Source organism: Oncorhynchus nerka, linkage group LG12, assembly GCF_034236695.1.
Source record: "Oncorhynchus nerka isolate Pitt River linkage group LG12, Oner_Uvic_2.0, whole genome shotgun sequence".
Classification (NCBI taxonomy): Eukaryota; Metazoa; Chordata; class Actinopteri; order Salmoniformes; family Salmonidae; genus Oncorhynchus; species Oncorhynchus nerka.
Window position 1 is genome coordinate 2,361,052 of NC_088407.1, and position 26,709 is coordinate 2,387,760.

The 26,709-nt window shown below is 40.3% G+C and overlaps 3 protein-coding genes across 4 annotated transcripts in view; 1 reads left to right on the forward strand and 2 right to left on the reverse strand.

The window, feature by feature from the left end:
• The window catches only part of LOC135574205 (low affinity immunoglobulin gamma Fc region receptor III-A-like), a 181,485-nt gene extending 159,690 nt beyond the window's left edge, over positions 1 to 21,795 (reverse strand). The window contains exons 1-2 of one of the 2 annotated variants that reach the window (XM_065025127.1): positions 21,683 to 21,787; positions 14,014 to 14,058 (exon numbers count right to left, since the gene is read on the reverse strand). In XM_065025127.1, coding sequence (XP_064881199.1) covers positions 14,014 to 14,058; positions 21,683 to 21,713 — 76 coding nt within the window. In that variant the 5' untranslated portion in view covers positions 21,714 to 21,787. Of the gene's footprint in view, positions 1 to 14,013; positions 14,059 to 21,682 lie in introns of both variants that reach the window. The other variant, XM_065025128.1, reaches the window with a different exon arrangement.
• The window catches only part of LOC115118359 (butyrophilin-like protein 10), an 804,641-nt gene that overhangs the window by 247,874 nt on the left and 530,058 nt on the right, over positions 1 to 26,709 (reverse strand). The window lies entirely within an intron of this gene.
• The window catches only part of LOC135574212 (Fc receptor-like protein 5), a 260,943-nt gene that overhangs the window by 145,597 nt on the left and 88,637 nt on the right, over positions 1 to 26,709 (forward strand). The window lies entirely within an intron of this gene.

Sequence of the window (26,709 nt, forward strand, 5' to 3'; positions counted from 1 at the left end):
CATTATACTGGACTCTACCCACACACTACACTGGACTCTACCCACACTACACTGGACTCTACCAACACTACGCTTGACTCTACGCACATTGTACTGGACTCTACCCACATAATTCTGGACACCACCCACATTATACTGGACTCTACCCACGCTACACTGGACTCTACCCACACTACACTGGACTCTACCCACACTACACTGGAATCTACCCACACACTACACTGGACTCTACCCACATTATACTGGACTCTACCCACACACTACACTTTACTTCCCACATTACAATGGACTCTATCCACACACTAGACTGGACTCTACCCACATTATACTGGACTCTACCAACACTACACTGGACTCTACCAACACTACACTGGACTCTACCCACACTACACTGGACTCTACCCAGACTACACTGGACTCTACCCACACACTACACTGGACTCTACCCACATTATACTGGACTCTACCCACACTACACTGGACTCTACCAACACTACACTGGAATCTACCCACACTACGCTTGACTCTACCCACATTATACTGGACTCTACCCACACTACACTGGACTCTACGCACATTGTACTGGACTCTACCCACATAATTCTGGACACCACCCACATTATACTGGACTCTACCCACGCTACACTGGACTCTACCCACACTACACTGGACTCTACCCACACTACACTGGACTCTACCCACACACTACACTGGACTCTACCCACATTATACTGGACTCTACCCACACACTACACTTTACTTCCCACATTACAATGGACTCTATCCACACACTAGACTGGACTCTACCCACATTATACTGGACTCTACCAACACTACACTGGACTCTACCAACACTACACTGGACTCTACCCACACTACACTGGACTCTACCCAGACTACACTGGACTCTACCCACACACTACACTGGACTCTACCCACATTATACTGGACTCTACCCACACTACACTGGACTCTACCAACACTACACTGGACTCACCCACACTACACTGGACTCTACCCACATTATACTGGACTCTACCCACACTACACTGGACTCTACCCACATTGTACTGGACACTACCCACATTATTCTGGACACCACCCACATTATACTGGACTCTACCCACATTATACTGGACTCTACCCACACTGCACTGGACACCACCCACATTATACTGGACTCTACCCACACACTACACTGGACTCTACCCACACTACACTGGACTCTACCAACACTACGCTTGACTCTACCCACATTATACTGGACTCTACCCACACTACATTGGACTCTACGCACATTGTACTGGACTCTACCCACATAATTCTGGACACCACCCACATTATACTGGACTCTACCCACACACTACACTGGACTCTACCCACACTACACTGGACTCTACCAACACTACGCTTGACTCTAACCACACTACACTGGACTCTACGCACATTGTACTGGACTCTACCCACATAATTCTGGACACCACCCACATTATACTGGACTCTACCCACACTACACTGGACTCTACCCACGCTACACTGGATTCTACCCACATTATACTGGACTCTACCCACACACTACACTGGACTCTACCCACATTATACTGGACTCTACCCACACTACACTGGACTCTACGCACATTGTACTGGACTCTACCCACATAATTCTGGACACCACCCACATTATACTGGACTCTACCCACACTACACTGGACTCTACCCACGCTACACTGGACTCTACCCACACTACACTGGACTCTACCCACACTACACTGGACTCTACCCACACACTACACTGGACTCTACCCACATTATACTGGACTCTACCCACACACTACACTTTACTTCCCACATTACAATGGACTCTATCCACACACTAGACTGGACTCTACCCACATTATACTGGACTCTACCAACACTACACTGGACTCTACCAACACTACACTGGACTCTACCCACACTACACTGGACTCTACCCAGACTACACTGGACTCTACCCACACACTACACTGGACTCTACCCACACTACACTGGAATCTACCCACACTGCACTGGACTCTACCCACACTACACTGGACTCTACTCACATTATACTGGACTCTACCCACACACTACACTGGACTCTACATACACTACACTGGACTCTACCCACACACTACACTGGACTCGACCCACATTATACATGACTCTTCCCACACTACACTGGACTCTACCCACACTACACTGGACTCTACCCACGCTACACTGGATTCTACCCACATTATACTGGACTCTACCCACACACTACACTGGACTCTACCCACACTACACTGGATTCTACCCACATTATACTGGACTCGACCCACACACTACACTGGACTCTACCCACATTATACTGGACTCTACCCACACACTACACTGGACTCTACCCACACTACACTGGACTCTACCAACACTACGCTTGACTCTACGCACATTGCACTGGACTCTACCCACATTATACTGGACTCTACCCACACACTACACTTTACTTCCCACATTACAATGGACTCTATCCACACACTAGACTGGACTCTACCCACATTATACTGGACTCTACCAACACTACACTGGACTCTACCAACACTACACTGGACTCTACCCACACTACACTGGACTCTACCCAGACTACACTGGACTCTACCCACACACTACACTGGACTCTACCCACATTATACTGGACTCTACCCACACTACACTGGACTCTACCAACACTACACTGGAATCTACCCACACTACACTGGACTCTAACCACATTATACTGGACTCTACCCACACTACACTGGACTCTACCCACATTGTACTGGACATTACCCACATTATTCTGGACACCACCCACATTATACTGGACTCTACCCACATTATACTGGACTCTACCCACACTGCACTGGACACCACCCACATTATACTGGACTCTACCCACATTATACTGGACTTTATCCACATTATACTGGACTCTACCCACATTATACTGGACTCTACCCATATTATACTGGACTCCACCCGCACTACACTGGACTCTACCCACATTATACAGGACTCTACCCACATTATACTGGACTCTACTCACGTAATCATGGACTCTACCCACACTACACTGGACTCTACCCACATTATACTGGACTTTATCCACATTGTACTGGACTCTACCTACATTATAAGGAACTCTACCCACATTATACTGGACTCTACCCACATTATACTGGACTCTACCCACACTACACTGGACCCTACCCACATTGTACTGGACTCTACCCACATTATACTGGACTCTACCCACACTGCACTGGACACCACCCACATTATACTGGACTCTACCCACATTATACTGGACTCTACCCACACTACACTGGACCGTACCCACATTGTACTGGACTCTACCCATATTATTCTGGACACCACCCACATTATACTGGACTCTACCCACATTATACTGGACTCTACCCACACTGCACTGGACACCACCCACATTATACTGGACTCTACCCACATTATACTGGACTTTATCCACATTATACTGGACTCTACCCACATTATACTGGACTTTATCCACATTATACTGGACTCTACCCACATTATACTGGACTCTACCCATATTATACTGGACTCCACCCGCACTACACTGGACTCTACCCACGCTACACTGGATTCTACCCACATTATACTGGACTTTATCCACATTATACTGGACACCACCCACATTATTCTGGACTCTACCCACACTACACTGGACTCTACCCACGCTACACTGGATTCTACCCACATTATACTGGACTCGACCCACACACTACACTGGACTCTACCCACATTATACTGGACTCTACCCACACACTACACTGGACTCTACCCACACTACACTGGACTCTACCAACACTACGCTTGACTCTACGCACATTGCACTGGACTCTACCCACATTATACTGGACTCTACCCACACACTACACTTTACTTCCCACATTACAATGGACTCTATCCACACACTAGACTGGACTCTACCCACATTATACTGGACTCTACCAACACTACACTGGACTCTACCAACACTACACTGGACTCTACCCACACTACACTGGACTCTACCCAGACTACACTGGACTCTACCCACACACTACACTGGACTCTACCCACATTATACTGGACTCTACCCACACTACACTGGACTCTACCAACACTACACTGGAATCTACCCACACTACACTGGACTCTAACCACATTATACTGGACTCTACCCACACTACACTGGACTCTACCCACATTGTACTGGACATTACCCACATTATTCTGGACACCACCCACATTATACTGGACTCTACCCACATTATACTGGACTCTACCCACACTGCACTGGACACCACCCACATTATACTGGACTCTACCCACATTATACTGGACTTTATCCACATTATACTGGACTCTACCCACATTATACTGGACTCTACCCATATTATACTGGACTCCACCCGCACTACACTGGACTCTACCCACATTATACAGGACTCTACCCACATTATACTGGACTCTACTCACGTAATCATGGACTCTACCCACACTACACTGGACTCTACCCACATTATACTGGACTTTATCCACATTGTACTGGACTCTACCTACATTATAAGGAACTCTACCCACATTATACTGGACTCTACCCACATTATACTGGACTCTACCCACACTACACTGGACCCTACCCACATTGTACTGGACTCTACCCACATTATACTGGACTCTACCCACACTGCACTGGACACCACCCACATTATACTGGACTCTACCCACATTATACTGGACTCTACCCACACTACACTGGACCGTACCCACATTGTACTGGACTCTACCCATATTATTCTGGACACCACCCACATTATACTGGACTCTACCCACATTATACTGGACTCTACCCACACTGCACTGGACACCACCCACATTATACTGGACTCTACCCACATTATACTGGACTTTATCCACATTATACTGGACTCTACCCACATTATACTGGACTTTATCCACATTATACTGGACTCTACCCACATTATACTGGACTCTACCCATATTATACTGGACTCCACCCGCACTACACTGGACTCTACCCACGCTACACTGGATTCTACCCACATTATACTGGACTCTACCCACACACTACACTGGACTCTACCCACACTACACTGGACTCTACCAACACTACGCTTGACTCTACCCACATTATACTGGACTCTACCCACACTACACTGGACTCTACGCACATTGTACTGGACTCTACCCACATAATTCTGGACACCACCCACATTATTCTGGACTCTACCCACACTACACTGGACTCTACCCACGCTACACTGGATTCTACCCACATTATACTGGACTCGACCCACACACTACACTGGACTCTACCCACATTATACTGGACTCTACCCACACACTACACTGGACTCTACCCACACTACACTGGACTCTACCAACACTACGCTTGACTCTACGCACATTGCACTGGACTCTACCCACATTATACTGGACTCTACCCACACACTACACTTTACTTCCCACATTACAATGGACTCTATCCACACACTAGACTGGACTCTACCCACATTATACTGGACTCTACCAACACTACACTGGACTCTACCAACACTACACTGGACTCTACCCACACTACACTGGACTCTACCCAGACTACACTGGACTCTACCCACACACTACACTGGACTCTACCCACATTATACTGGACTCTACCCACACTACACTGGACTCTACCAACACTACACTGGAATCTACCCACACTACACTGGACTCTAACCACATTATACTGGACTCTACCCACACTACACTGGACTCTACCCACATTGTACTGGACATTACCCACATTATTCTGGACACCACCCACATTATACTGGACTCTACCCACATTATACTGGACTCTACCCACACTGCACTGGACACCACCCACATTATACTGGACTCTACCCACATTATACTGGACTTTATCCACATTATACTGGACTCTACCCACATTATACTGGACTCTACCCATATTATACTGGACTCCACCCGCACTACACTGGACTCTACCCACATTATACAGGACTCTACCCACATTATACTGGACTCTACTCACGTAATCATGGACTCTACCCACACTACACTGGACTCTACCCACATTATACTGGACTTTATCCACATTGTACTGGACTCTACCTACATTATAAGGAACTCTACCCACATTATACTGGACTCTACCCACATTATACTGGACTCTACCCACACTACACTGGACCCTACCCACATTGTACTGGACTCTACCCACATTATACTGGACTCTACCCACACTGCACTGGACACCACCCACATTATACTGGACTCTACCCACATTATACTGGACTCTACCCACACTACACTGGACCGTACCCACATTGTACTGGACTCTACCCATATTATTCTGGACACCACCCACATTATACTGGACTCTACCCACATTATACTGGACTCTACCCACACTGCACTGGACACCACCCACATTATACTGGACTCTACCCACATTATACTGGACTTTATCCACATTATACTGGACTCTACCCACATTATACTGGACTTTATCCACATTATACTGGACTCTACCCACATTATACTGGACTCTACCCATATTATACTGGACTCCACCCGCACTACACTGGACTCTACCCACATTATACAGGACTCTACCCACATTATACTGGACTCTACTCACGTAATCATGGACTCTACCCACACTACACTGGACTCTACCAACATTATACTGGACTTTATCCACATTGTACTGGACTCTACCTACATTATAAGGAACTCTACCCACACTGCACTGGACACCACCCACATTATACTGGACTCTACCCACATTATACTGGACTCTACCCACACTACACTGGACCCTACCCACATTGTACTGGACTCTACCCATATTATTCTGGACACCACCCACATTATACTGGACTCTACCCACATTATACTGGACTCTACCCACATTATACTGGACTCTACCCACACTGCACTGGACACCACCCACATTATACTGGACTCTACCACATTATACTGGACTTTATCCACATTGTACTGGACTCTACCTACATTATAATGAACTCTACCCACACTACACTGCACTCTACCACACTACACTGGACTTTACCCTCATAATAATGGACTCTACCCACACTACACTGGACTCTACCCACACTACACTGGACTCTACCCACATTATAATGGACTCTACCCACACCACACTGGACTCTACCCACATTACATTGGACTCTACCCACATTACAATGGACTCTACCCACATTATACTGGACTCTACCCACATTATACTGGGTTCTGCCCACATTATACTGGACTCTACCCACACTACACTGGACTCTACCCACATTATAATGGACTCTACCCACACCACACGGGACTCTGCCAACATTACATTGGACTCCAACCACACTACACTGGACTCTACCCACATTATACTGGACATTATCCACATTGTACTGGACTCTACCTACATTATAAGGAACTCTACCCACATTATTCTGGACTCTACCCACACTGCACTGGACACCACCCACATTATACTGGACTCTACCCACATTATATTGGACTTTATCCACATTGTACTGGACTCTACCTACATTATAATGAACTCTACCCACACTACACTGCACTCTACCATACTACACTGGACTCTACCCACAATACACTGGACTCTACCCACATTATACTGGACTCTACCCACATTATATTGGACTCTACCCACATTATACTGAACTCTACCCACATTATACTGGACTCTACCCAAACTACACTGGACTCTACCCCCACACCACACTGCACTCTACCCACATTACATTGGACTCTACCCACACTACACTGGACTCTACCCACACTACACTGGACTCTACCACATTATAATGAACTCTACCCACACCACACTGCACTCTACCACACTACACTGGACTTTACCCACATAATAATGGACTCTACCTACACTACACTGGACTCTACCCACCCTACACTGGACTCTACCCACATTATAATGGACTCTACCCACACCACACTGGACTCTACCCACATTACATTGGACTCTACCCACATTACAATGGACTCTACCCACACTACACTGGACTCTACCCACATTATAATAGACTCTACCCACACCACACTGGACTCTACCCACATTACATTGGACTCTACCCACATTACAATGGACTCTACCCACATTACATTGGACTCTACCCACATTACAATGGACTCTACCCACACTACACTGGACTCTACCCACATTATAATGGACTCTACCCACACCACACTGGACTCTACCCACATTACATTGGACTCTACCCACATTACAATGGACTCTACCCACATTATACTGGACTTTACCCACATAATAATGGACTCTACCTACACTACACTGGACTCTACCCACCCTACACTGGACTCTACCCACATTATAATGGACTCTACCCACACCACACTGGACTCTACCCACATTACATTGGACTCTACCCACATTACAATGGACTCTACCCACACTACACTGGACTCTACCCACATTATAATGGACTCTACCCACACCACACTGGACTCTACCCACATTACATTGGACTCTACCCACATTACAATGGACTCTACCCACATTATACTGGACTCTACCCACATTATACTGGACTTTATCCACATTGTACTGGACTCTACCTACATTATAAGGAACTCTACCCACATTATACTGGACTCTACCCATATTATACTGGACTCTACTCACGTAATCATGGACTCTACCCACATTATACTGGACTCTACCCACATTATACTGGACTCTACCCACATTATACTGGACTTTATCCACATTGTACTGGACTCTACCTACATTATACTGGACTCTACCCACACTACACTGGACCCTACCCACATTGTACTGGACTCTACCCATATTATTCTGGACACCACCCACATTATACTGGACTCTACCCACATTATACTGGACTCTACCCACATTATACTGGACTCTACCCACATTATACTGGACTCTACCACATTATACTGGACTTTATCCACATTGTACTGGACTCTACCTACATTATAATGAACTCCACCCACACTACACTGCACTCTACCACACTACACTGGACTTTACCCTCATAATAATGGACTCTACCCACACTACACTGGACTCTACCCACACTACACTGGACTCTACCCACATTATACTGGACTCTACCCACATTATACTGGATTCTACCCACATTATACTGGACTCTACCCACACTACACTGGACTCTACCCACATTATAATGGACTCTACCCACACCACACTGGACTCTACCCACATTACATTGGAATCTACCCACAATATAATGGACTCTACCCACATTATACTCGACTCTACCCACATTATACTGGATTCTACCCACATTATACTGGACTATACCAACATTATACTGGACTCTACCCACACACTAAACTCGACTCTACCCACACTAATCTGGACTCTACCCACAATATAATGGACTCTACCCACATTATACTGGACTCTACACACACTACACTGGACTCTACCCACATTACATTGGACTCTACCCTCACTACAATGGACTCTACCCACATTATACTGAACTCTACCCACATTATACTGGACTCTACCCACACTACACTGGACTCTAAACACATTATAATGGACTCTACCCACATTATACTGGACTCTACCCACACTTTACACTGGACTCTACCCACATTATCCTGGACTCTACCCACACACTAAACTCGACCCATATTATACTGGACTCTACCTACATTATAATGGAATCTACCCACACTACACTCTTCCCACACTACATTGTACTCTACCAACATTATACTGGACTCTACCCACACTACACTGGACACTACCCACATAATAATGGACTCTACCCACACTACACTGGACTCTACCCACATTGCATTGGACTCTACCCACACTACACTGGACTCTACCCACACTACACTGGACTCTACCCACATTATAATGGACTCTACCCACACTACACTGGACACTACCCACATAATAATGGACTCTACCCACACTACACTGGACTCTACCAACATTACATTGGACTCCAACCACAATACAATGGACTCTACCCACATTATACTGGACTCTACCCACATTACATTGGACTCTACCCACAATATAATGGACTCTACCCACACACTAAACTCGACTCTACCCACACTACACTGGACACTACCCACATAATAATGGACTCTACCCACACTACACTGGACTCTACCAACATTACATTGGACTCCAACCACAATACAATGGACTCTACCCACATTATACTGGACTCTACCCACATTACATTGGACTCTACCCACATTATACTGCACTCTACCCACATTATACTGGACTCTACCCACATTACATTGGACTCTACCCACATTATACTGGACTATACCCACATTATACTGGACTCTACCCACACACTAAACTCGACTCTACCAACACTACACTGGACTCTACTCACACTAATCTGGAATCTACCCACATTATTCTGGACTCTACCCACATTATACTAGACTCTACCCACACTACACTGGACTCTACCCACATTATACTGGACTCTACCCATACTACACTGGACTCTACCCACACTAATCTGGACTCTACCCACACTACACTGGACTCTACCCGCAATACACTGGACTCTACCCACATTATACTGGACTCTACCCACATTACATTGGACTCTACCCACATTATACTGCACTCTACCCACATTATACTGGACTCTACCCACATTACATTGGACTCTACCCACATTATACTGGACTATACCCACATTATACTGGACTCTACCCACACACTAAACTCGACTCTACCAACACTACACTGGACTCTACTCACACTAATCTGGAATCTACCCACATTATTCTGGACTCTACCCACATTATACTAGACTCTACCCACACTACACTGGACTCTACCCACATTATACTGGACCCTACCCATACTACACTGGACTCTACCCACACTAATCTGGACTCTACCCACACTACACTGGACTCTACCCGCAATACACTGGACTCTACCCACATTATACTGGACTCTACCCACATTACATTGGACTCTACCCACATTATACTGAACTCTACCCACATTATACTGGACTCTACCCACACTACAATGGACTCTACCCACATTATACTGGACTCTACCCACATTACACTGGACTCTACACACATTATAATGGACTCTACCCACATTATACTGGACTCTACCCACACACTAAACTCGACTCTACCAACACTACACTGGACTCTACCCACACTACACTGGACTCTACCCACACTACACTCTTCCCACACAGAACTGGACTCTACCCATATTAGACTGGACTCTACCCACACAGCACTGGACTCTACCCACAATATACTGAACTCTACCTACATTATACTGGGCTCTACCCACACTACAATGGACTCTACCCACATTATACTGGACTCTACCCACATTACATTGGACTCTACCCACAATATAATGGACTCTACCCACATTATACTCGACTCTACACACATTATACTGGTTTCTACGCACATTATACTGGACTATACCCACATTATACTGGACTCTACCCACACACTAAACTCGACTCTACGAACACTAAACTGGACTCTACCCACATTATACTGGACTCTACCCACATTATACTGGACTCTACCCACATTATACTGGACTCTACCCACACTACACTGGACTCTACCCCCACACCACACTGCACTCTACCCACACTACACTGGACTCTACCCGCATTACATTGGACTCTACCCACACTACACTGGACTCTACCCACACTACACTGGACTCTACCACATTATAATGGATTCTACCCACACCACACTGGACTCTACCCACATTACATTGGACTCTACCCTCACTACAATGGACTCTACCCACATTACACTGGACTCTACCCACATTATACTGGACTCTACCCACATTAAACGGGACTCTACCCACACACCACACTGCACTCTACACACACTACACTGGACTCTACCCACATTATACTCGACTCTACCAACACTACACTGGACTCTACCCACACTACACTGGACTCTACCCACACTACACTGTACTCTACCCACACTACACTCTTCCCACACTACATTGGACTCTACCAACATTATACTCGACTCTACCCACACTACACTGGACTCTACCCACATTATACTGGACTCTACCCACATTATACTCGACTCTACCAACACTACACTGGACTCTACCCACACTACACTGGACTCTACCCACACTACACTGGACTCTACCCACACTACACTCTTCCCACACTACATTGGACTCTACCAACATTATACTGGACTCTACCCACACTACACTGGACTCTACCCACACTACACTGGACTCTACCACATTATAATGGATTATACCCACACCACACTGGACTCTACCCACATTACATTGGACTCTACCCTCACTACAATGGACTCTACCCACATTATACTGAACTCTACCCACATTATACTGGACTCTACTCACACTACACTGGACTTTACACACATTATAATGGACTCTACCCACATTATACTGGACTCTACCCACACATTACACTGGACTCTACCCACACTAATCTGGACTCTACCCACATTATACTGGACTCTACCCATACTACACTGGACTCTACCCACACTAATCTGGACTCTACCCACATTATACTGGACTCTACCCACACATTGCACTGGACTCTACCCACATTATACTGGACTCTACCCACACACTACACTCGACTCTACCAACACTACACTGGACTCTACCCACACTACACTGGACTCTACCCACACTCCACTGGACTCTACCACATTATAATGGATTATACCCACACCACACTGGACTCTACCCACATTACATTGGACTCTACCCTCACTACAATGGACTCTACCCACATTATACTGAACTCTACCCACATTACACTGGACTCTACCCACATTATACTGGACTCTACCCACATTAAACGGGACTCTACCCACACACCACACTGCACTCTACACACACTACACTGGACTCTACCCACATTATACTCGACTCTACCAACACTACACTGGACTCTACCCACACTACACTGGACTCTACCCACACTACACTGGACTCTACCCACACTACACTCTTCCCACACTACATTGGACTCTACCAACATTATACTGGACTCTACCCACACTACACTGGACTCTACCCACATTATACTGGACTCTACCCACATTATACTCGACTCTACCAACACTACACTGGACTCTACCCACACTACACTGGACTCTACCCACACTACACTGGACTCTACCCACACTACACTCTTCCCACACTACATTGGACTCTACCAACATTATACTGGACTCTACCCACACTACACTGGACTCTACCCACACTAATCTGGACTCTACCCACATTATACTGGATTCTACCCACACATTGCACTGGACTCTACCCACATTATACTGGACTCTACCCACACACTACACTCAACTCTACCAACACTACACTGGACTCTACCCACACTACACTGGACTCTACCCACACTACACTGGACTCTACCACATTATAATGGACTCTACCCACACCACACTGGACTCTACCCACATTACATTGGACTCTACCCTCACTACAATGGACTTTACCCACATTATACTGAACTCTACCCACATTATACTGGACTCTACTCACACTACACTGGACTTTACACACATTATAATGGACTCTACCCACATTATACTGGACTCTACCCACACATTACACTGGACTCTACCCACACTACACTGGGCTCTAGCCACATTATACTGGACTCTACCCACACTACACTGGACTCTACCCACATTATCCTGGACTCCAAGAGAGTTGAATAAAGACTGCAGATTGACATCAAGTCAAAACCAATGAAGAGACCACGAAGAAATGTTTCTATTATAGAACAGGTGATGAATATAGAGAAATGTACTCACCTCCACCTTGTCCGAGGCTACAGTATACCAGTGTACTCAACAGCACTGAAACACACAGAGAGAACTATCACTATGGTACATGATGCAAACATTGAAACACACAGAGTGAACTATCACTATGGTACATGATGTAAACACTGAAACACACAGAGAGAACTATCACTATGGTACGTGTGGGAAAACTGAAACACACAGAGAGAACTATCACTATGGTACGTGTGGGAAAACTGAAACACACAGAGAGAACTATCACTATGGTGCATGATGTAAACACTGAAACACACAGAGAGAACTATCACTATGGTACATGATGGAAACACTGAAACACACAGAGAGAACTATCACTGTGGTACGTGTAGGAAAACTGAAACACACAGAGAGAACTATCACTATGGTGCATGATGTAAACACTGAAACACACAGAGAGAAAACTATCACTATGGTACATGATGGAAACACAGAAACACACAGAGAGAACTATCACTATGGTACATGATGGAAACACAGAAACACAGAGAGAGAACTATCACTATGGTACATGATGGAAACACAGAAACACACAGAGAGAACTATCACTATGGTACATGATGTAAACACTGAAACACACAGAGAGAACTATCACTATGGTACATGATGTGAAACACACAGAGAGACTATCACTATGGTAAATGTAAACACACAGAGAGAACTATCACTATGGTACATGATGTAAACACTGAAACACACAGAGAACTATCACTATGGTAATGATGTAAACACTGAAACACACAGAGAGAACTATCACTATGGTACATGATGTAAACACTGAAACACACAGAGAGAACTATCACTATGGTACATGATGTAAACACTGAAACACACAGAGAGAACTATCACTATGGTACATGATGTAAACACTGAAACACACAGAGAGAACTATCACTATGGTACATGATGTAAACACTGAAACACACAGAGAGAACTATCACTATGGTACATGATGTAAACACTGAAACACACAGAGAGAACTATCACTATGGTGCATGATGTAAACACTGAAACACACAGAGAGAACTATCACTATGGTACATGATGGAAACACTGAAACACACACAGAAATTAACACAGATAATAATGTCCTTAAGAGTCTATTGATCTAACTAACATAATCCAAAAATCCCAAATCCATCAGTTTAAGATCTGTTTTTCAATCCTCCTGTGTTACTTTCCATCTGCTGTGGAAAGTACGTTGTTCTCCAAGTGTCAAGGGACTCATCTGAAGGTAACCCATACAAATGAATGGTAATATGGAGATATATATAGATATTAACCCATACAAATGAATGGTAGTATGGAGATATATATAGATATTAACCCATACAAATGAATGGTAGTATGGAGATATATATAGATATTAACCCATACAAATGAATGGTAATATGGATATATATATAGATATTAACCCATACAAATGAATGGTAGTATGGAGATATATATAGATATTAACCCATACAAATGAATGGTAATATGGAGATATATATAGATATTAACCCATACAAATGAATGGTAGTATGGAGATATATATAGATATTAACCCATACAAATGAATGGTAGTATGGAGATATATATAGATATTAACCCATACAAATGAATGGTAGTATGGAGATATATATAGATATTAACCCATACAAATGAATGGTAGTATGGAGATATATATAGATATTAACCCATACAAATGAATGGTAGTATGGAGATATATATAGATATTAACCCATACAAATGAATGGTAGTATGGAAATATATATAGATATTAACCCATACAAATGAATGGTAGTATGGAGATATATATAGATATTAACCCATACAAATGAATGGTAGTATGGAGATATACAGTGGGGCAAAAAAGTATTTAGTCAGCCACCAAAAGTTCTCCCACTTAAAAAAGATGAGAGTGGCATGTCATTTTCATCATAGGTACACTTCAACTATGACAGACAAAATGAGGGAAAAAAATCCAGAAAATCTCATTGTAGGATTTTTAATGAATTTATATAAAGTAGCCAAAACTGTCAGTAAGAGTGTCCATTATTAAGTCTTTGAATGAAGAGATGGAGATAAAACATTCCAGTCTGAGTGTTTGTTGCAGCTGGTTCCAGTCGCTAGCTGCAGTGAACTGAAAACACGAGCAACCCAGGGATGTCTGTGCTTTGGGGACCTTTAACAGAATGTGACTGGCAGAATGGGTGTTATGTGGAGGATGAGGGCTGCAGTAGATATCCCAGATAGGGGGGTGAGGCCTAAGAGGGTTTTATATATAAGGATCAACCAGTAGGTATCTCAGATAGGGGGGAGTGAGAACTAAGAGGGTTTTATATATAAGGATCAACCAGTAGATATCCCAGATAGGGGGGAGTGAGAACTAAGAGGGTTTTATATATAAGGATCAACCAGTAGGTATCTCAGATAGGGGGGAGTGAGAACTAAGAGGGTTTTATATATAAGGATCAACCAGTAGGTATCATAGATAGGGGGGAGTGAGAACTAAGAGGGTTTTATATATAAGGATCAAACAGTAGGTATCATAGATAGGGGGGAGTGAGAACTAAGAGGGTTTTATATATAAGGATCAAACAGTAGGTATCATAGATAGGGGGGAGTGAGAACTAAGAGGGTTTTATATATAAGGATCAACCAGTAGGTATCTCAGATAGGGGGGAGTGAGAACTAAGAGGGTTTTATATATGATATGTGAGGGACAGTGTACCGTCATACTCCCAAGTTCTTAATGAGGTGATTACCTCAAGCTTTAAACCTTCAGAGGTAGTAATCACACCTGTGGGGAGAGGGGCAGTCTTCTTACCAAACCACATGACCTTTGTTTTGGAGGTGTTCAGAACAAGGTTAATGGTAGAGAAAGCTTGTTGGACACTAAGAAAGCTTTGTTTTCGAGGGTTTAACACAAAATACAGGGAGGGGCCAGCTGAGTAAAAGACTGTATCATCTGCATATAAATGGTTGAGAGAGCTTCCTACTGCCTGAGCTATGTTGTTGATGTACTTTGAGAAGAGCTTTGGGCCTAGGATCGAGCCTTGGGGAACTCCCTTGGAGACAGGCAGTGGCTTAGGAACTTTATTGAGGATCTTCATCGAGGACCTTTAAGGTTGCAGTGACACATCCAATAACCTGAGCGGAAACCAGATTGCATACCCGAAAGAATACTATAGACATCAAGAAAGCCAGTCAGTTGATTATTGTTTTTCCAAGACCCTTTTATGCTGCTGCTACTCTCTGTTTATAATCTATCATAGTCCCTTTACCTCTACCTACATGTACATATTATCTCAATTACTTCGACTAACCTTTACACTCATATGGCAGAAAAACCTGGGGGAAATATCCACCCAGAAATCTGAGGTTTGTAGTTTTTCAACTCATTCCCTATTGAAGATGCAGTGGGCTATTGGTCATTTTGCACTTTCTAAGGCTTCCACTAGATGTCAACAGTCTTTAGAACCTTGTTTGATGCTTCTACTATAAAGGAGGGGCGAATGAGGGTTCTTTGAGCCATGTGTCTGGCAGAGTGCCATGACCTGAAAACGAGCGTTCACGTGAGAGTTAGCTTGAGTTCCATTGCATTTCTACAGACAAAGGAATTCTCCACTTGGAACATTGGAAGATGGAAGATGGAAGATTTATGTTAAAAACATCCTAAAGATTGATTCTATACTTCGTTTGACATGTTTCTACGGACTGTAATGGAACTTTTTGACTTTTCGTCTGCTCATTTGCTCGCGCGTCAAGAATTTGGATTACTGGGCGAACAACAAGGAGGTATTTGGACATAAATGATTAACTTTTTTTTTTTAGGATCTGGGGACCGATGCCAGATATTTTCAGTGTCCTGAGGGGGAAAAGGTGTTGTCGTGCCCTCTTCACGACTGTTTTTGTGTGTTTGGATCATGATAGTTCGTTGGTGATGTGGACAATCTCTCGACCCACTCCACTACAGCTCCATTGATGTTAATGGGGGCATGTTCTGCACGCCTTTTCATGTAGTCCACAATCAGCTCCTTTGTCACATTGAGGGAGAGGTTGTTGATCTGGCACTACACTGCCAGGTCTCTGACCTCCTCCCTATAGGCTGTCTCATCATTGTCGGTGATCAGGCCTACCACTGCTGTGTTGATAGCAAACTTAATGATGGTGTTGGAGTTGTGTTTGGCCACGCAGTCATGGGTGAACAGGGAGTACAGGAAGGGACTAAATACACACCCCTGAGAGGACCCAGTGTTAAGGATCAGCGTGGCAGACGTGTTGTTGCCTACTACCTGGGGGCGGCCCATCAGGAAGTCCAGGATCCAGTTGCAGAGGAAGGTGTTTAGTCGCAGTGTCCTTAGCTTAGTGATGAGTTTTGTGGGCACTATGGTGTTGAACCCTGAGCTGTAGTCAATGAACAGCATTCTCACATAGGTGTTCCGTTTGTCCAGGTGGGAAAGGGCAGTTTGGAGTGTGATTAAGATTGCGTCATCTGTGGATCTGTTTGATATGTAAATTAGAGTGGGTCTATGAACAGCCTTTCAAAGCACTTCATGGCTACCGATGTGAATGCTACGGGCGGTAATCAATTAGGCAGGTTAACTTCGCTACCTTGGGCACTGGGGCTATGGTGGTCTCCTTGAAACATGTACAGTTGAAGTCGGAAGTTTACATACACTTAGGTTGGAGTCATTAAAACTCGTTTTTCAACCACTCCACACATTTCTTGATAACAAACAATTGTTTTGGCAAGTCGGTTAGGACATCTACTTTGTGCATGACACAAGTAATTTTCCAACAATTGTTTACAGACAGATTGTTTCACTTATAATTCACTGTATCACAATTCCAGTGGCTCAGAAGTTTATATACACTGTTGATTGTGCCTTTAAACAGCTTGGAAAATTCTAGAAAAATGATGTCATGGAAGCTTTTAGAAGCTTCTGTTCGGCTAATTGACATAATTTGAGTCAATTGGAGGTATACCTGTGGATGTATTTCAAGGCCTACCTTCAAACTCAGTGCCACTTTGCGTCATTGCATCATATGAGTCAATTGGAGGTGTACCTGTGGATGTATTTCAAGCCCTACCTTCAAACTCAGCTCCTCTTTGCTTGACATCATGGGAAAATCAAAAGAAATCAGCCAAGAGAAAAATGGTAGATCTCCACAAGTCTGGTTCATCATTTGGAGCATTTTCCAAACGTCTGAAGGTACCACGTTCATCTGTACAAACAATAGTACGCAAGTATAAACACCATGAGACCACGCAGCCGTCATACCGCTCAGGAAGGAGACACATTCTGTCTCCTAGAGGTGAAGGTACTTTGGTGCGAAAGTCCCAGAACAACAGCAAAGTTGTGAAGATGCTGGAGGAAACAGATACAAAAGTATCTATATCTACAGTCAAAGGAGTCCTATATCGACATAACCTGAAAGGCCGCTCAACAAGGAAGAAGCCACTGCTCCAAAATAATAACCACCATAAAAAAGCCAGACTACGGTTTGCAACTGCACATGGGGACAAAGATCATACTTTTTGGAGAAATGTCCTCTGGTCTGATGAAACAAAAATAGAACTGTTTGGCCATAATGACCATCGTTATGTTTGGAGGAAAAAGGAGAGACTTGCAAGCCAAAGAACACCATCCGAACCGTGAAGCACGGGGGTGGCAGCATCATGTTGTGGGGTAGCTTTGCTGCAGGAGGGAATGGTGGGCAGAACTGAAAAAGTGTGTGCGAGCAAGGAGGCCTACAAACCTGACTCAGTTAACCAGCTCTGTCAGGAGGAATAGGCCAAAATTCACCCAACTTATTGTGGGAAGCTTTTGGTAGGCTACTCGAGACGTTTGACCCAAGTTAAACAATTTAAAGGCAATGCTAACAAATACTAATTGAGTGTATGTAAACTTCTGACCCACTGGGAATGTGATAAAAGAAATAAAAGCTGAAATTAATCATTCTCTCTACTATTATTCTGACATTTCACATTCTTAAAATAAAGTGGTGATCCTAACTGACCTAAGACAGGGAATTTTTACATTTTTTGGCTAAGGTGTATGTAATCTTCCGACTTCAACTGTACGTATTATGGACTCGGTCAGGGAGAGGTTAAAATATCAGTAAAGACACTTGCCAGTTGGTCCGTGCATGCTTTGAGTACGCGTCCTGGTAATCCATCTGGCCCCGCGGCCTTGTTACTATTGACCTGTTTAAAGGTCTTGCTTTCATCGGCTACCGAGACCATTATCACACAGTCATCAAGAACAACTGGTGCTCTCGTGCATGCTTCAGTGTTGCTTGCCACAAAGCGAGCATAAAAGGTATTTAGCTTGTCTGGTAGACTCGCGTTTCCCTTTGTAGTTTCCCTCAGTATAGGCTGAGTGCACATATTTATAATTTACCGGAACGAGAGCCAGTCAGCTTGAGTATGCAATTCAGCCTTTCGCCAAATGCAATTCTTGAGGTGGAGTAACTCTACAAGACCACGGTCGAACCAGGGGCTGAACCTGTTTTTTATTCTCATTTAATTAATGGGTGATACAAAAATGACTTTCAATTAATAAGCTTCTAGTGTTAATCTGCAGAAAACTTTTACGAGAGCAGAAATCAGTGAAACAGATACCAGAGCACAAGTCAGAATTTGGGCCTAGCAACAATAGATGGGCCAGGGTGTACATGCACATTTCCAGAAATCATCAACATTAATACAATCAGGGCACAGCAGAGGACAGAGGCAGTGTTGATTTATTATCCAAATATAAATACTAAAATTTGCAGATATTAAATAATATAGATATGAACTATATCGATATTAAACCATACAGATATGAAACTATACAAAAATGAAAACATAAAGATATGAAAATATACAATCATTAAACAATACTGATATTAAACTCTATAGATATTAAACTGTACATATATTTAACCATAGAGATATTAAACAATATAGATATTAAACTATATAGATATTAAACCATATAGATATTAAACTATATATATATTAAACTATATAGATATTAAACCATATAGATATTAAACTATATATATATTAAACTATATATATAAAAAACTATATAGATTTTAAACCATACATATATTAAACTATACAGATATTAAACTATATAGATATTAAACTATATAGATATTACACTATATAGATACTAAACTATATAGATATTAAACTATATAGATATTACACTATATAGATACTAAACTATATAGATATTAAACCATATATGTAGTAAACTATATAGATATTAAACTATATAGATATTAAACTATATAGACATTAAACTATATATATATATTAAACCATAAATGTATAAACCTTTGCAGACATTAAACTATATACAGTATATATATTCAACTATACAGATATTAAACTATATTGATATTAAACTACATAGATAATAAACATTTTACCTTTTTTAACTAGGCAGTATTTACAACTAGGAACTGTGGGGTTAACTGCCATGTTCAGGGGCAGAACAACAGATCTTGTCGGCTCTGGGATTTGATCTAGGAAACTTTCGGTTACTGGCCCAACAATCTAACCACCAGGCTACCTGCCACCCCTACTATATATATATATATATAGATATTAAACTATGCAGGTGTTAAACCATTTAGAGAGAGAGAGAGTACTTACAGAGCTGCCAGTAGAGTGCTGTCAGTTCCATATTATCTTGATGTTGAGTGAGACACTGATCTCCAGTTATAGACTATAGACCCTTCTCCTCCTCCTTCCTGTTCTGACACACTGAGACCCTGACCCCCCTAGTGGTGGAAACAGTAGACTACCAACAGAGTAGCCAGCAGAGTGGTGTGAGTTCCATCCTGTCTTGATTCTGAGTGAGACTGATCTCCACTTATAGAACTGCTGACGATGTGATGAAAGACAGGAAGAGAGAGTAGATGATCTTGGCTTTACTTCCGCTAACCATATAGATATTAAACTATAGAGATATTAAACTATAGAGATATTAAAGAATATAGATAATACACGATACAGATATTAAACTATATAGATATTATACTATAGATATATTAAACTATGTAGATATGAAACTATATAGATATTAAACTATACATATATTAAACTATATAGATATTAAACTATATAGATATTAAACTATATTGATATTAAACTATATAGATATTAAACTATACAGATATTAAACTATGTAGATATTAAACTATATAGATATTAGATATTAAACTATATAGATACTAAACTATATAGATACTAAACTATATAGATATTAAACTATATAGATACTAAACTATATAGATATTAAACTATACATATATTAAACTATATAGATATTAAACTATATAGATATTAAACTATACAGATATTAAACTATGTAGATATTAAACTATATAGATATTAGATATTAAACTATATAGATACTAAACTATATAGATACTAAACTATATAGATATTAAACTATATAGATACTAAACTATATCGATATTAAACTATATAGATATTAAACTATACATATATTAAACTATACATATATTAAACTATATAGATATTAAACTATATATATATTAAACTATATAGATATTAAACTATATAGATATTAAACCATATAGATATTAAACCATATAGATATTAAACTATATAGATATTAAACTATATAGATATTAAACCATATAGATATTAAACTATATAGATATTAAACTATATAGATATTAAATTATATAGATATTAAACTATATATATATTAAACTATATAGATATTAAACTATATAGATATTAAACTATATAGATATTAAACTATAGATATTAAACTATAGATATTAAACTATATAGATATTAAACTATAGATATTAAACTATACAGATATTAAACTCTATAGATATTAAACCATATAGATATTAAACTATACATATAGATATTAAACTATATAGATATTAAACTATACAGATATTAAACTATGTAGATATTAAACTATATAGATATTAGATATTAAACTATATAGATATTAAACTATATAGATATTAAACTATATAGATATTAAACTATATAGATATTAAACCATATAGATATTAAACTATACAGATATTAAACTATGTAGATATTAAACTATATAGATATTAGATATTAAACTATATAGATATTAAACTATATAGATATTAAACTATATAGATATTAAACTATACATATATTAAACTATACATATATTAAACTATATAGATATTAAACTATATAGATATTAGATACTAAACTATATAGATATTAAACTATATAGATATTAAACTATATAGATACTAAACTATATAGATATTAAACTATATAGATATTAAACTATATAGATATTAAACTATACATATATTAAACTATACATATATTAAACTATATAGATATTAAACTATATAGATATTAAACTATACATATATTAAACTATACATATATTAAACTATATAGATATTAAACTATATAGATATTAAACTATACATATATTAAACTATATAGATATTAAACTATATAGATATTAGATACTAAACTATATAGATATTAAACTATATAGATATTAAACTATATAGATACTAAACTATATAGATATTAAACTATATAGATATTAAACTATATAGATATTAAACTATACATATATTAAACTATACATATATTAAACTATATAGATATTAAACTATATAGATATTAAACTATACATATATTAAACTATACATATATTAAACTATATAGATATTAAACTATATAGATATTAAACCATATAGATATTAAACTATATAGATATTAAACTATATAGATACTAAACTATATAGATATTAAACCATATAGATATTAAACTATATAGATATTAAACTATATAGATATTAAACTATACAGATATTAAACTATGTAGATATTAAACTATATAGATATTAGATATTAAACTATATAGATATTAAACTATATAGATATTAAACTATATAGATATTAAACTATACAGATATTAAACTATGTAGATATTAGATATTAAACTATATAGATATTAAACCATACAGATATTAAACTATATAGATATTAAACTATATAGATATTAAACTATACAGATATTAAACTATATAGATATTAAACTATATAGATATTAAACCATATAGATATTAAACTATATAGATATTAAACTATACAGATATTAAACTATGTAGATATTAAACTATATAGATATTAGATATTAAACTATATAGATATTAAACTATATAGATATTAAACTATATAGATATTAAACTATACAGATATTAAACTATGTAGATATTAGATATTAAACTATATAGATATTAAACCATATAGATATTAAACTATATAGATATTAAACTATATAGATATTAAACTATATAGATATTAAACCATATAGATATTAAACTATATAGATATTAAACCATATAGATATTAAACTATATAGATATTAAACTATATAGATATTAAACTATACAGATATTAAACTATATAGATATTAAACTATATAGATATTAGATACTAAACTATATAGATATTAAACTATATAGATATTAAACTATATAGATATTAAACTATACATATATTAAACTATACATATATTAAACTATATAGATATTAAACTATATAGATATTAAACTATACATATATTAAACTATACATATATTAAACTATATAGATATTAAACTATATAGATATTAAACTATATAGATATTAAACTATATAGATATTAAACCATATAGATATTAAACCATATAGATATTAAACTATATAGATATTAAACTATATAGATATTAAACCATATAGATATTAAACTATATAGATATTAAACTATATATATAACAAACAATGTATAGACGTTAAAATATATAACAAACAATACAATGCAAATGAATTACTTAAAAATCATACAATGTGATTTTCTGGATTTTTGTTTTAGATTCCGTCTCTCAGAGTTGAAGTGTACCTATGATAAAAATTACAGACCTCTACATGCTTTGTAAGTAGGAAAACCTGCAAATTCGGCAGTGTATCAAATACTTGTTTTCCCCACTGTATATATGAAACAATACATATATACATTTGACCTTTTTTTAACTAGGAACAGTGGGGTTAACTGCCTTGTTCAGGGGCAGAATGACAGATTTTTACCTTGTCGGCTCGGGGATTTAATCTAGGAAACTTTCGGTTACTGGCCCAACGATCTAACCACTAGGCTAATTTTCCTGACACATATATGTGTCAGGAAAATAACCTCACACTCAATGTCAACAAAACAAAGGAAATGATCGTGGACTTCAGGAAACAGCAGACGGAGCAGACACCCCCATATCCACATCGACAGTAGAGAGGTAGAGAGGTAGAGAGTTTTAAGTTCCTCGACGTACACATCACGGACAAACTGAAATGGTCCACATACACAGACAGCATGGCGAAGAAGGCGCAACAGCGCCTCTTCAACCTCAGGAGGCTGAAGAAATTCGGCTTGACACCAAAAACACTCACAAACTGTCGTGGAGAATCATTTCAAAATATAACACTTACAAGAACTTGTGAATTCATTATAGGCTTTTAATACAAACATATCAGAAGCCTAGATGGGGCTAGATAGAGCACTGGCTCTGTCTTCATACACACACAGTATATGAGTCCATTCCATATGATAATGAAGTTACTTCTAGCCCCTACCTACTAACCCATTTTCTCTAGCCCCTAATCTCTAGCCCCTACTCTCTACTTCGTACTCTCTAGCCCCTACTCCCTGGCCCCTACTTTATACTCCCTACTTTCTAGCCCCTACTCTCCAGCTCCTACTATCTAGCCCCTAATCTCTAGCCCCTACTCTCTATTCCCTGTTCTCAAGCCCCTACTATCTAGCTCCTACTATCTAGATAATACTATCTAGCCCCTACTATCTAGCCCATACTCTCTAGCCCCTACTCTCTAGCCCCTACTCTATTCTCCCTACTCTCTAGACCCTACTATCTAGCCCATACTCTATAGCCACAACTCTCTAGCCCCTACTCTCTAGCGGCTAGCGCCTAATCTCTAGCCCCTACTCTCTATTCCCTGTTCTCAAGTCCCTACTATCTAGCCCCTACTATCTAGCCCATACTCTCTAGCCCCTACTCTCTAGCCCATACTCTCTAGTCCCTACTCTCTACTCCTTACTCTCTAGCCCCTACTCTCTAGCACCTACTCTCTAGCCCCTACTCCCTAGCTAATACCATCTAGCCCCTACTCTCTTCTCCCTACCCCCTACTCTCTAGCCCATTCTCTCTAGCCCCTACTCTCTAGCCCTTACTCTCTAGCTAATTCTATCCAGCCACTACTCTCTACTCCCTACTCCCTAGCCCCTACTCTCTAGCTCCTACACTCTAGCCCCTACTCTCTAGCCCCTACTCTCTACCTAATACTATCTAGCCCCTACTATCTAGCTAATACTATCTAGCCCCTACTATCTAGCTAATAATATCTAGACCCTACTCTCTAGCCCCTACTCTGTAGTCCCTACTGTCTAGCTAATACTATCTAGCCCCTACTCTCTAGCCCCTAATATCTAGCCCCTACTATCTAGCTAATACTATCTAGCTCCTACTATCTAGATAATACCATCTAGCCCCTACTCTCTAGCCCCTACTCTATTCTCCCTACTCTCTAGACCCTATTATCTAGCCCATACTCTATAGCCACAACTCTCTAGCCCC